Genomic DNA, 13,311 nt, shown 5'->3' on the forward strand with positions numbered 1-13,311 from the left:
CTTGTGAAAACAGCCAGGAGTTATTGCTGAGTCACAGGCTGTGTAAAAATACCTGCATGGAAAGTAAGCGGAAAAGATATCACTCTGTGTACATATTTGAAGGAGTCTGGCAAGATTTACTGGTATAAACAAGGTTAAGTTCTTGACTATTCTTGTTCCATACTATAGATTGCTGTTGATTAATCATTAACAAATCTTATAAGTTTTTCTGGAAGATGTAGGTGCTCCCATTTTCTGTCTGACAATCAATGCACTGAGAATTTCCTCCTTAAAATTCAACATTATATAATTTCTAATGCAGTAAATCATAAATATGGTTGCTTGCAATTGTAGAACCAAAATGGCACAACCCCATAAATCATTTTAACTACATATGTATATATGAGGCTGTATAGTATATCCTATCATTGCACGAGATAAATAAAAAATACATATACTAAACAATTTAAACGTAATTTTTTTAGTATAAACATATATTTATCTTACATTTTTACGGTAAAAAAAAAAAGTTAATTAACACATTTTAATTTAATACACATTAAAATAAAAATAAAAGTTTATATATAGTTTGCTCAAGAAGCTTTTATTTATATCAGCCTGTGTTTATTTCACATTTCGTTGGCCAAGCAATCACGATAGGTCGTCAAACAGATGGTAAAATATGATTGGTTGACCTGCACAGCAACTGAGCCGCAGACCAATCATCTTGCCTGGAACCGTGTTTGACCCGCCCACTGACTTTGAAAAATACTACGACTAAGACTTTGACTTAGCCGTAGTACGAATGTTGGCAACTCTAAACTCAATTTCTTTTAATTATTTATTTTGTTTGTTTGCATTTTAACTGTGACTTGGTGGAGCCATTTCTTTATTAATATATATTTTTTTATTATTATTTCCCTATTTATTTTACATTTTGGTCTTTTCAAACCTCAAAACCGAGAAGATTTTTTTTTCTCCTTGGACTTGTCCGGCAGGGGTCGCTGCAGTAATGTTTCTTTGCTCATTACTGTTTACGGAAGTCCTAGTGACGTGTCACTGTCCACCAAAGCATTGTGGGAAGGAAAGCAGAGCTGGCACGGCCGTTGATGGCAGACAGATAAATTTAGTTAATATATTTCGGCTTGCCTGCGCGTCGGAGGAAAAGTCGTAACGAGGACGACTTCTTCCCGTAGCTAACGGCCGCGTGCTCTGCAGAGGTGGAGCGCATGCGGGTGTCATCGCTGCTGTCCTGCGCACGGGGCGCTCGAAGCGGAGGAGTGGGATCCTGTGTCAATGGACCGCGGCGTTTTTAGTTCCTACAACAAGGGAGGCGAATAAAGCGGCCACGGATTATATCCCTGCGGTGAATGGGTGGGGGGCGACTGCGCTCCGACGCCGCTCGTAAACGTCAACCGTTCCTGTGAGGATTTGTGTCAAAGACGCCGTCAAAGATGTCGACCAGCAGCCCCGAAGCGGTGAAGAAATTGCTGGAGAACATGCAGACGGACCTGCGGTCTCTCTCCATGGAGTGCAAGAAGAAATTCCCCCCTGTCAAAGAGGTTAGTTTGGGTTCGTAGCCGAGTGCTACACCGCGCTAAATGTTGTGAACTTTGTCTCGTGTGGGAATATTGTGGCTTTTGGTTTTCTCCTGAATGTTGTCTGTCGGTGCCCGTCTCCGCACCAACCATACGGCCTTGTTGTGTCTGCTGTGGCCACTGACAGCTGCTCACACGCTGCAGTGCAGTAAAAGTAAAAGTTTATCATTGTTCCTATGAAAAACTGTCACTAAGGTATTTACTGGTTCCTCTCTCTGACACACAAGTAGAGCACTTTGAAATTAGCTTTTGTTCTTTTTGCCCGAACCTGGTATTTCTTCCTCATTTATGTCTATATTTGGGATGAAAATATCCATTAAGACAGTGAAAAAATATTAATGTATTTCAAGAATTCAATGAAAACAAAGCTTAAATGTATAAGGATTCAGTTAAATTGAGTATAAATTGAGAATAACAATTTATTCCTAACTTTAAACTAATTTTTTTTTTTTTTCTAGAATTATTCATGTCATGATGGCAATATGTCGAAGTGGCTCTGTTAGGTTTGGTTTTGTTGTCTTTGTAGCCTTTGGTTTATATTTTATTGGTCGAGGTGATGCATGTTTGGACAGTTATCCCCCCTTGTTTGTGATGCTGTGCAGCGGGACGGATTTTTGCTCTTATCTTTGGACAGTAATGGGCAACAAGGTATTGTTTTTGCAACTTCGTAGCAGCAAGTTCAGACCATCTCTTCTCTGAATTAAAACAGGCAGAGGTCATATTCCCAACGTCACAAATTTAAACAGGAAACGGCAAAAGCAAACAGGGTGGATTAGCAGTCATCCAGGACATGTTAATGTGGGACATTGTCATCGCTGTCCGGAAATTGAGTTGTCATGATGCTGCCATACTGCAACAGTCTTCAGTCAGAGGCCTCTTCAGATTTGCTGCATGACTGACTTCTACTGGAGTGCTTTTATGCCCACAGCATCACCATCCATAATCACTCTTTCATATATGAGTTACAGGAGCTTTTAATTTCCCTTTGGAATAAATAAAGTTGAATTGAATTATCAAGATCCCTAAATTGTAAAATCTTCAGCTATGATTTGAAAATGTAACTGTGTTTTCCTTGAATCATTCACCCAAGACGATCAGGTCAATGCTTCTCTTTACTCTATTTATATGGACTGAAACTGGCATTTTGTCCTCCAGGGCTTTCCGTAGTCACCTTTTCTGACACACTGACTTCATTTAGACATATTTTGAATAGTCTGTTTTAGCTCATGCTCTAACACTTCAGTTTAATTCAAATCTAGAGTTTGACTAAGTCTTTACAAAACCTGATTTTTTTTTGCCTCATTCTGCTCTGCAACCCAAGCATGCTGAAGCTCAAGGTCACAAGCCGACTGACGGATTTTCTTCTCCAGGACCATGCGGTCCAGGGAATGAGACCATCCCACTGCAGCCACCGATTCCGATTGACCTTTTGATTTTCTTTTTCTGAAATACTTAGTCTTTGTATTAGCTCAGATGTAGCGGGAAACCTTCCACTTTTTTTTTTTTTTTTTGCAAGTCCCCAAAATATTTTCCCAAAAGTCTGGATCGTGTGTCGAAAATGTTATTTATCAGCAACAAGTTCCAGATAAAAAAAAAAAAGGAAAACGCCTTGAAACAGCGCCCAGTTTAGATAGCGAGACACGGCAACAATAGTTTTTTGAAGATTGAAACTCTGCTCTTATTGTAGAACGTTTTTATCCATCATTAACATTTAATATATCTACAGTAGCTGTAGAAAAAGCCAGTTAATTCACAGACAAATAGCTTAGAGTTGGGTCGCCTGATTAGGTGCTTTCAAAATGTCTTCCTTGCCGTTTTGGAAGTAGATGTGGCATTTTTGTGGACAAACATCAGAGTCATGATTCACACATGGATCAGACTTCAGCCAAGGAAAGTCTGAGATGTCCATTGGGATGGAGCAGAAAGGAGCTGAAGAAAAAAAAGGAAAACTGTGTTTTCAGGAAGAAATAAAAAAGATAATTATATATTTTGTGCTTTTTCTAAAATTACATGTTTTGAGTAAAATGAGCAGGAGAAGGAAATGAGTGCTGAGCAGGATAGACTAGGTATATAGATGATATGCAACGTCTCTGTCAACATGCTCTGATCCTCCAAGATCTAACATGGTCCCCTACGCTGTGGCGATCCCTGAAGGAAACAGCCCATAACTGTGGTACGGATGAGTGGAGTACGTAATAACCACAAGTGAGAGAAAACAATGCATTGATTAACAAAAAAATGACAATAATAATCATGAAGCAGCACCTATTAGAATAAATACCGAGATCATGGGTAAAACTTGGTAAACACTAAGTTTTCCCGAGTGCCACCGGACTGACAACCCTTTTTAACACAGCTTTACAACAGGACTTAGTTTTTCAGATTGTTTTTGTTATTAGAAAAAGAGAATGCAGTTTAATTTTGCTCCATTAAAAAGTAAAAAAAAAAAAAGGCTATAAACCTCTGAAAGTTAGATTTTTGGAGTGGCGATGTTGGTAACTTAACACCGTCCCAGACTGACTCTGTCATAATAAATTTTGATGGACGATAAATTGTCCCTATAATTATTGCGATAAACGATAATATTGCTGTTTTGAGAGCATTTCAAGTGACATATCGATAAAGGTAAAATAATATAAGTTCACTCTCTCAAAGACTAATACACTTATATTTTGTAAAGAACACATCACACTGGAACTGGAAGATATTTGAAATGTCCAAAATAAAACACAACAACCCAAAACAATAAATAGAACGAAAAATTTAAAAAAACACACACAACAGAAACCATGTAGAAAATAGATTGTGAAGTCTTTGTAAACAAAATTGCCATTAAAAGAGTGTTAATCGTTAAAATGGAAAATATAATTGAGCTAATTTTAATTTATTAGACTTTGAAATCCAGCATGGTATCATTTCAGCAGTTTTGAACAATTTATTTGCACTTTTGTATCAAAGTAAGCCTCTTGTCATACATACTTACTGTGGTTCTTAACTTTTCCTTTTGGTTAAAGTGAAGATCAGTTTGCTTGAATAATTGATCTCTTTAGCTGAATGGAAGTTAATCTTGAAAGAGTTCAATTGCTTTGTGTTTATCTTAGAGCTGTGGCCAAAATAACTGTGCAACCCAGATAACTTCGCTGGTATTTGTACCACATTTTGAGATCCATGACTTCAGGTGACTCAGTTCTATGTACGCTACTGAGCTCTGTAATATGTTAACAACGTAAAATTAGTAAAGGAAAAACAAAAAGTCTAAAAAAATCACAATCACCTCCACTTTCACCAGATGGGTGTTAATTTGGCTGCTGTTCTTTCAGTAAAACCATCTCCATGTTGCTATACAAAATGATGTTGCCTGAAGCTGTCAGCTGCACCATTCTGTCAAATTTAACGGTCTCTCCTGAATGTGGAGGCGTTTATTAATATCCACTAATACAGCAGTGTAGAAGTGGACCAAATGTATCCACTTTTCTACAAACTTACTGGATCATAGACTCTTTTTTTCCACCCAAAGCCATAGGGACCTTTTCTGATCATGTTATCTGCAGAGCTACACTTGCAGATAACCCAACTTGTTAGGCATCTCAAACAAACTCAAAATGTTTCTCTATAAAGAACCATAAGCACCAGGGTTGTTTTCAGTCCGGTAGACTCAGTTAGATTGGGGACCAAAATTGAAACCTTTGTTTCATTTTCAGCTGTTGGGATTCGTTTCACACTGAACCGTGTTACAAACCAAATGCTTTGAGCTGCCTGTTCTCCCTCCTCACCTGTGGTGGCGCTAAACCAAGAACCACTGAAGGAAACACTTTCTTTTTCACTAAATGTTAACAACAATGAGTTTGCGGCAGATTTGAGCAGTTGTAAGATTTTTTTTTCTTGTCTTTGACCACAAATCATTTTCCCCTCTAGCGTTAGCCTTCCATGTTTCCTTAGGTGGAATTTACCCAGAATACTCTGCGCTATAGTCTGCTTCCTGTATTTGGAGCGATCTCAAGCCCGCTTGCATCCACACATGCTTTCGAACCGAGTTCAACCGAACCAATACCTAGGTTGTTTAGAGTTTGCTTTTTTGGTCCACATGAGCGTTCGATTGCGCATTCACACCTTCACAATCAAACCGGACTCTCTAGACAAACAAACTAGAGTTTGATTAAAGCGGACTAAACCGGGCTAGCATGAATGCATCCTTAAAAACCTCTACCTTCAGAGTCAACCCTACTGTTGGCTTTTATTTGACTCTCAGCAACAATTAATTGTTCAATAATACACAAAACATGTTCTGTTGGTATGCAAAGTGTTAGGAAAGGAAGCGCCCTCCATCCATTTTTAGCTTCGATTGGAATATTTTCCGACTGCTCAGACAAGATCTGCTGTTCCTCTGGAGTACAATCAGTCGCTTGCTGAACTGATCGAATTCAAATGACGTTGTCCTCTTCTTTTACGTTAGTTTAACTGCGTGCAATTAATTGCCTGACAGTGATCAGACAGGTTGTTCCACGAAGGGCAGACGGGAAAATGTTTGTCTATCAGCTCAGTTCGTCTCTTTTTCCTGTTCTCTGGTCGCTTAACCTTGGAGATAGATAACATTCAAATGAGAAAAAAGAGATAGGGCTGCGTGTTCAGCGCCTGAACATTAGAGACTGATATGTTAATAGGGATTGCTCCTGCGGTCAAACCTGGACCACAAACAAGCGGCTGATTTTACATCTCCTGTTGGCTCTGTGGCCTTGCCTCAGGTCATTATCAAGCTACTGCCTTATTGATTTGTTTTTAATCCTCGGCGTTTTCTGGTCCTTACAAGCTTCCTTTCCCCACGTGTAAAAGCCAGCAATCCGGAGATCGTCTTTGGTTTTCTCTTAAACCTGTCCTCACATATATTATTCATTTAAAATAATTGAAGTGTTGCGCAACAAGCAGAGAAGCTCTTTCGGCACCACATGGTTGTGGTGGATATTTAGCAAATAAATTACAATTTTCCAAAAATGGTACCGCGTCGTTTGTCTGAGCCATTTATTAATTAACTTTACTTCATTCTTCATGTTCTTCACAGTACTAAATTTCCAATTATCAACAGATTTAAAGCTCATATTACACCAAAAGCAATGCAATTGTGAAGTAGGAGGGAAAAATAATATATAAACTCTGCCACAGATTCTGTCAGATTTATATGTGATCTTTGACTGGGCCATTCTATAACATGTATTTGCTTTGAAGCTGTTTGGATGTGACTTTGGTACGGAAGAAATAAATTCAGTAACAGTGTCTCGTTCTAACGAAGTGCAAAAGTTGTTAAAACAAGAAATTTTGAAACTTTCTCACGAGAAATCTTCTCGGTAAAATTAGAAAACTTTCTCGTTCTAACGACATGCAAAGCAAGAGTTTCTTGTTTTAACGAGATATAAAAATACTCTCCTGACAGATTACGTGTTTAAAAAAAGCATAAAGAAGTTTATGGGTTTTTCAATCATCGTGCAAACATTAAAAAAAAACCCCATCATAGTCAACAGTTATGAAAACCACTAACTAATCACAATAAACTTTGATATATTGTGACATTAAATTCCAATTAATGACGTTTAAAAACCCTGAGCACTATCTGCGTTGTCAGAATTATTATTTTTCCTATTTGCCCCAGTTTTCAGTACAAATAAATTAGAAAATATGATCAAATGAAGTTACTATGTGCAGCTTAGTGATACAAATCACACTTCTTTATGTAACTGGAGTCATTGAAAAGCCTATTTTAGATGTTTTTTTGGAGCAGATTTTGTGTGTGAGGCTGTGAGTTTTTTTTTCCTTCTTCCAGTCATCAGTAGATTTATTCCAGATTTCTCAATCTGTCACCCACAATCACATTGCGCCACAGTGCAGGAGTTTCCTAAAAGAACAGATGTTTTATTTCTCTTTTAAAAAATTTTTTAATTCTAGCATTATGTTCAGGACCAGAAAGTGAAACAACCTTTGCCTTAGAATTAAAGAACTTATAAAATAATTGAGCTAAATGCGTTGCAAGCACTTGGAAGAGTTCATCAACGCATTTCAAGCAACTTTTGGAGCAGTTTTGGGATTTGACGGTACGACTCTGAAGGTCTGACATTTCTCACAGCCTGCTAAGTCAGCTTGTGAAAAGCGCTGACCTGTGCAGACGGCGTGGACGCACTGCTGCAGAGGACGGCCCCGGCGTTTTTTGTGATGCATCTGGTCTGCAGATGTGGGCCAGTTCCCCTTTAAGGGTCTCCATTCTAAAAAAGCTCCTTAGGAGAACTGAAAGCATCGATGCTTCCTGATTTGTTTTCCACGCTGCGCTGCATCGTCTGTCCATGTTTACGTTTCAGGAACTTACCGCCAGTTTTTGTGAAAATGTAAACGAGCACCGATAATTGCCAAAGAAAATATTTTGAATATGCCAGCAACATAAGGTTCCAGTTAGGATGTTAGATTTATTTTCTTGTTTGCGAAAGCAACACCGCTGCTAAATTGCAATCAGATGTTTAAAGAAGGTTTACGAAAGCTTTTTGGTACAGGAACGTCTCAAAAAAAAAAAAAAATAGATTAATTTAAACGTTCATTTACCTAAGGAAACTCATTAACACTATATTTATACAGACTAAGATACTTCAAATCTTTTTATTCCTAATTTTGATAAACATTGCATACATAATAATAATAAAAACCAAACTGTAGCTACTTGGTAAAGAACAATATCACATTATAACCATAACAAGTTTATTCTTTCAGAAATGGGACGTTGCGGTCTACACCAGGGGTGTCCAAAGTGTGGTGGAGGGGCTATATGCAGCCCTCGAAATAATTTTTTGTGGCCACCTGCTGTAACTTGGACTGCACTCTGCCTCTCTTCTCTTCTGGCACTTGCCTTAACACTAACAGCTCTTTGCAACACCGCTGTACCGAGGAGGAGGCTGGTGAGGAAGGAGTGCAAGATTTCTCCAGAGATTAACTTTCAGCAGGCCCGGCCTCAGTTTGGGTTAAAAGCCCAAGCTGCTGATCAGGCGTTGCTTGGTGACAAACACAGCTTGGCAGATTATGAGTAGCTGCTCTCCACAATAACTTGGTCTTGCGGCTGTTTAAGTGGAAAGTTGTTGGTGGGATACAGCAGCCATGTTGTCACCGCTGAGTCAAAGCATAGCGTAACTCTAAACCACGTGTGAAGTGCCTTTGTTCACTTTATGAGCAACATTTGTTTTCTTCTATTTACGTTATTTAAATTGACTTTCAAAAGTACCGTATTTTCCGCACTATAAGGCGCACCACATTATAAGGCGCATCTTCAATGAATGGCCTATTTTAAAACTTTTTTCATATATAAGGCGCACCGCATTATAAGGCGTATAGAATAAACGCTACAGTAGAGGCAGGGGTTACGTTATCCATCCGTTAGATGAAGCTGCGCTAAAGGGAATGTCAACAAAATAGTCAGATAGGTCAATCAAACTTTATTAATAGATTACAAACCAGCGTTCTGAAAACTCTGTTCATTCCCAAAATGAATAAATAGCTGTTGCTTCCTCCACTTCCGCACCATTGATTCGTTCATGTTAAATTCTCTCGCTGCTGCTCTATTCCCGTGTTTTACTGCCTGACTGATCGCCTTGAGCTTAAACTCTGTGTCGTAAGCGTGTCTCTTAATAGGAGCCATTTTGGGGTCTTTACACAAAACCCAGCATGCACCGCGCGCTTCTTCTTCTACGGGGGAAAATGAAGTCGGCGGCTGCTTACCATAGTTGCGAGACCTGTTGTGGCTCAATATTGGTCCATATATAAGGCGCACCGGATTATAAGGCGCACTGTCGGCTTTTGAGAAAATTGAAGGTTTTTAGGTGCGCCTTATAATGCGGAAAATACGGTATCCATACCTCTTGAACTTTGTACATGATGGGATAGACAAACAAGAAGTGGTGCATAACTGTGAAGTGGAAGGAAAATAAATGTTTTTTAAAATGCCCAATAAATTTCTATTTATTGGGCATCTTAATGTGTTGTATGTAACGGTGGACATTTATCGTACCGTTTATCAATTATCGTGAACATTTCTTATCACGTGAAGCTGCTACCTAAAGGAGATACGCAGGTTGGACGAAAACAAACACCGGTCGGTAACTTTGCATTTTGGCTGTTGCATAAAGATAAGGAGATCCTTATTTGAAAGCTGTCAGCACTCTCATTTTTACCGTCTCCTTGTGTCCGCCGTCTCGACATCCCCTTGTTTTGCGTTCGTAGCTGACAGACATCCCACAGGGGACATCAGTTCCCAGTAGCACATCTCACTGAGGCCAAGGCCTCATCTGGGTGTATTTACCAACACTTTCTTACGTCTCACTTTCTGTTTTCCTCTAGGCTGCAGAGTCTGGCATTGTGAAGATTAAAACCATCGCAGCCAGGAAAACAGACATACTGGCAGGTAAGCTGTGTTTCATGGAAGGTGAGGGGAACACGTTGTGTTTCCTAATGTCAAAAATTATTTTTATTGACGATTGTGGGCTAAGAATTATTCAGTGTCTTAACAGACATTTATAAAATAGATATTACTGAGGAAAAAACTTGATTATAAAAGGAATTAAAGGTAGACAAAAGCCTGAAGAACACCACTTTGGAGATCAATTTAAGAGAGGCTCAATTTGCAATTAATAGTTGACACCAGACTTAAGGTTAAAAGGTCATGTTCTTGTAGTCCAGATTTATGGCCCTCTTAGACTGACGTTGAGTGCAGTGCTGTCTGCTGCAATGATGCATCTAAAACCCAACTAAGAATAATGACAGCGTGTCGAATTCCTTTCTCTTTTACAAAACAGATTTTCTTGGTACACATCAGGGTAATGTGCACCATCCTACAAGAAGATATTTACTGTTTTATGTGGCATTTCAACAGAAATTCTAGCTGTGCTCAATTAAATATCCAGGAGGAAAAAAAAACATACGGAAATTGTTACGTCTTTGCACTTGAACAGAAACTCACTTTTGTTGTCAGATGAAGGCAAAATCATTGCAGTGGACGTATTAAACTTTTTTTTTTTAGTGTTTTAGCTTGATTAACAATCAGACTAATCAAACTGGGACTATTACATAACCTGTAATAGACCCTTACCTCAATTTTGAATCTTACATGTTTTCCTGACAGACAGAAGTGAACCCTTCATAAGGATTAAATATGATCGTCACAGCTGTGATACCGTCAGTTTTCTCTCACCTGCTGACATCTCAGTGCCGGTTTGAAAGTAGCAACCTGAATGAACCGGCAACATGCCAACATTGAAAAAAGAAAATGAAATGCTTACTTTCTAGAGTAAGTTCATTTCTTAACATCTCTGATACTGAGAAGAGATAACTGTCTTCCTCAGTAACTCATAGAATACAAGCAAAGAGGCTTTGTTAAAGATTCGTAGTCCTTTAGTTCGTTTTTAGCGTGATAGCCGCCTCAGGAAAACATGGACACTGAGTCTGAGTGCTTACTGTAGGGAGTTGGTATTTAAAATTACTGGCTGCTAGCATACCCTGAGTAGCTAACTAACCGTTGGGTTCTGTGACTCGAGGCTACCTGTAACTCACTGCTCACATACCTTTGCTAGCTAGCTAGCTAGCTTTTTTTTTGCATCTATCATAGGTAAGTGCAAATTTATTGTCAGTTGACTGGACAAAGTTTGTACATTTCTGTACAAAGAGGTCTTAAATCCCATTCATCATAATCTTAAAAAGTCCTAAGTTTGAGTTGACGTAACCTGCAGAAACCCTGCTCCAGCGCTGATCTTTTGCAGCCTTCACTCAAGTCTTCTTAGCTGCCAAACTCCTCTGATTTGCAGCATTTTCATGTCCAGTAAATGAACTGCATTGTGCTTTTCTACATTTACAAACCCCTCAAAGTGCGCTGAAGTAATATCCACACATTATTTCTGCAAACCAGAGGGGGCGGGGTCACGGTGTCACCTAATTGCGAGACAACTCCTCTCCCTCGCTGCTCCACTCCCACCCCCCTCATGAATAGAAAATTGTTTTGGTACATTCCTCAACAAATCCAGCTTTTTATGATTTCCAGTAGCGAAGCATAGCTGACATTTTCTGAGTGAACAGAGCAGCCCCTCTATAACTGTACGCTGTGCAACTATGACTAGCTGGTTGTTACAGAGCCTGTGTGAGTTTTTGGATTTGAAACACAGTTCCTGTTCTGCTGTCTAAAATATGATTTAGAGAGTGTTGTCTTTTATTCCAGAGTTAAAGCTCAACAGATGGCTGTTAGAAAACAAAAATATGACATGAGTTAATTTAATTCTGGAAATGATCCGATTTCAAAGACTAATCCCACTGATCAGAATTTTGGAGCCAATTTTCTATCATCAGCCTTTGACCTGCTTGATGTAAATTTGCTCCATTTTTTATTTCTCTTTAGGAGATGTAATGCAAATATCCTTATTTTATTTTGGATAAGTCAAAAGAATATTTTTTAAAATCTGTCTCTCTATTCTCTGTTCTGCCATCTGCTTAAAGTCTTGCTTCCTCTCACTGTCTCGCAGTCTGAATAAACAGCAGTCTCAACAAATTCTGTTTACTCTTAAATAGCTTCTTTCCTTCACCAAATCTGAAATTGGATAACTTGGAGTCTTCACTCAGTAATCGCTTCCTCCCTTCCTAGAAGAGCGTTGCTGTAATGGTGATCTGAAATAAGAGAGGATTTCTGAGTTTCTGAACAGCTAAATTACAGACGAAACTAAAAAATGTTTTTCCGATTCCCGATTTTTCCGATTTCCACGAGTGTTTCCCCTTTCAAAATAGGTGCTTCAAAAGTTTGTTTTCTTAGTCCTTTTATAAAGTTATGTTTGTATTTTAATATTTACATTTTGATGCTTTTTACTAGAGTAAATCACACGGCAGTACCCTTCTGCTATAACCTGACATTGCTGATTTCTGTTTTTGGTGTTTTGCTGCAGCACTGAAGGAGAACAGCTCAGAGGTGGTGCAACCTTTTCTGATGGGCTGCGGCACCAAAGAGCCAAAGATTACCCAGCTGTGTCTGGCTGCCATTCAGAGACTCATGTCTCATGAGGTCGTGTCTGAGGTAAGGACAGAGAGCAAACACAAGGACTCAAGCAGCTGACGTCAACAACCAAATGTGCATGTGCATAAACAAATACACTAAGAAAAGGAAAAAAAAGTTGAATTTTATAAGCACAGAAAAGCCTCTTGTTGCTTCTCATCAGGTTTTGTACTGATTCATGAGCATTTCATTATGTTTTAGTATTTAAGTAAACCAACCCAACTAGATAAACGATCAAGATTTTCCTTTTGGTTGCTATTTTAGGAATATGCCAAAGTTTGATTTTAGGATTTACCTATGGATGGTTGACTTATAAATGAACCCTACGGATCTAAAATATTTCTATCAACATTAATTATTTTATAACACTGTTATCTGTACCTTTCAGTTCAGTTAGCTTTGATTTATTGGTCATGTAGGTATTATAAGTGCATGAGTTAATAAAAAAAAAAAAAAGGTTTTGTAAATATCTGATGAATATGTTCCTTCTAGACCAAAACAGCCTGGACTAATCCAAGGTGTCCACGCATCCTTAAAAAGTCTTAAATTCATGTATCTAAAATGAAGACCTTAAAAGGTCTTAAATCTTTTAAAACAGAAGTTGGGATTTAATATCGCAGGTTTTAAATTTAGTCTTGACAGAACTATTTAACCTTGTATAGTCTATGTTTTATTTCTCACTAG

General features: G+C 38.5%; 1 protein-coding gene across 4 annotated transcripts in view; it reads left to right on the top strand.

The window, feature by feature from the left end:
- Positions 1-1,038: 1,038 nt before the first annotated feature.
- The window catches only part of mon2 (MON2 homolog, regulator of endosome-to-Golgi trafficking), a 41,721-nt gene continuing 29,448 nt past the window's right edge, over positions 1,039-13,311 (top strand). For 2 of the 4 annotated variants that reach the window (XM_032590649.1, XM_032590655.1), the window contains exons 1-3: positions 1,039-1,541; positions 9,939-10,002; positions 12,521-12,648. In XM_032590649.1, coding sequence (XP_032446540.1) covers positions 1,434-1,541; positions 9,939-10,002; positions 12,521-12,648 — 300 coding nt within the window. In that variant the 5' untranslated portion in view covers positions 1,039-1,433. The remainder of the gene's footprint in view (positions 1,542-9,938; positions 10,003-12,520; positions 12,649-13,311) is intronic. The other 2 variants (XM_032590662.1, XM_032590671.1) reach the window with 1 other exon arrangement.

Source organism: Xiphophorus hellerii, chromosome 2 (genome assembly GCF_003331165.1).
Source record: "Xiphophorus hellerii strain 12219 chromosome 2, Xiphophorus_hellerii-4.1, whole genome shotgun sequence".
Lineage (NCBI taxonomy): Eukaryota > Metazoa > Chordata > Actinopteri > Cyprinodontiformes > Poeciliidae > Xiphophorus > Xiphophorus hellerii.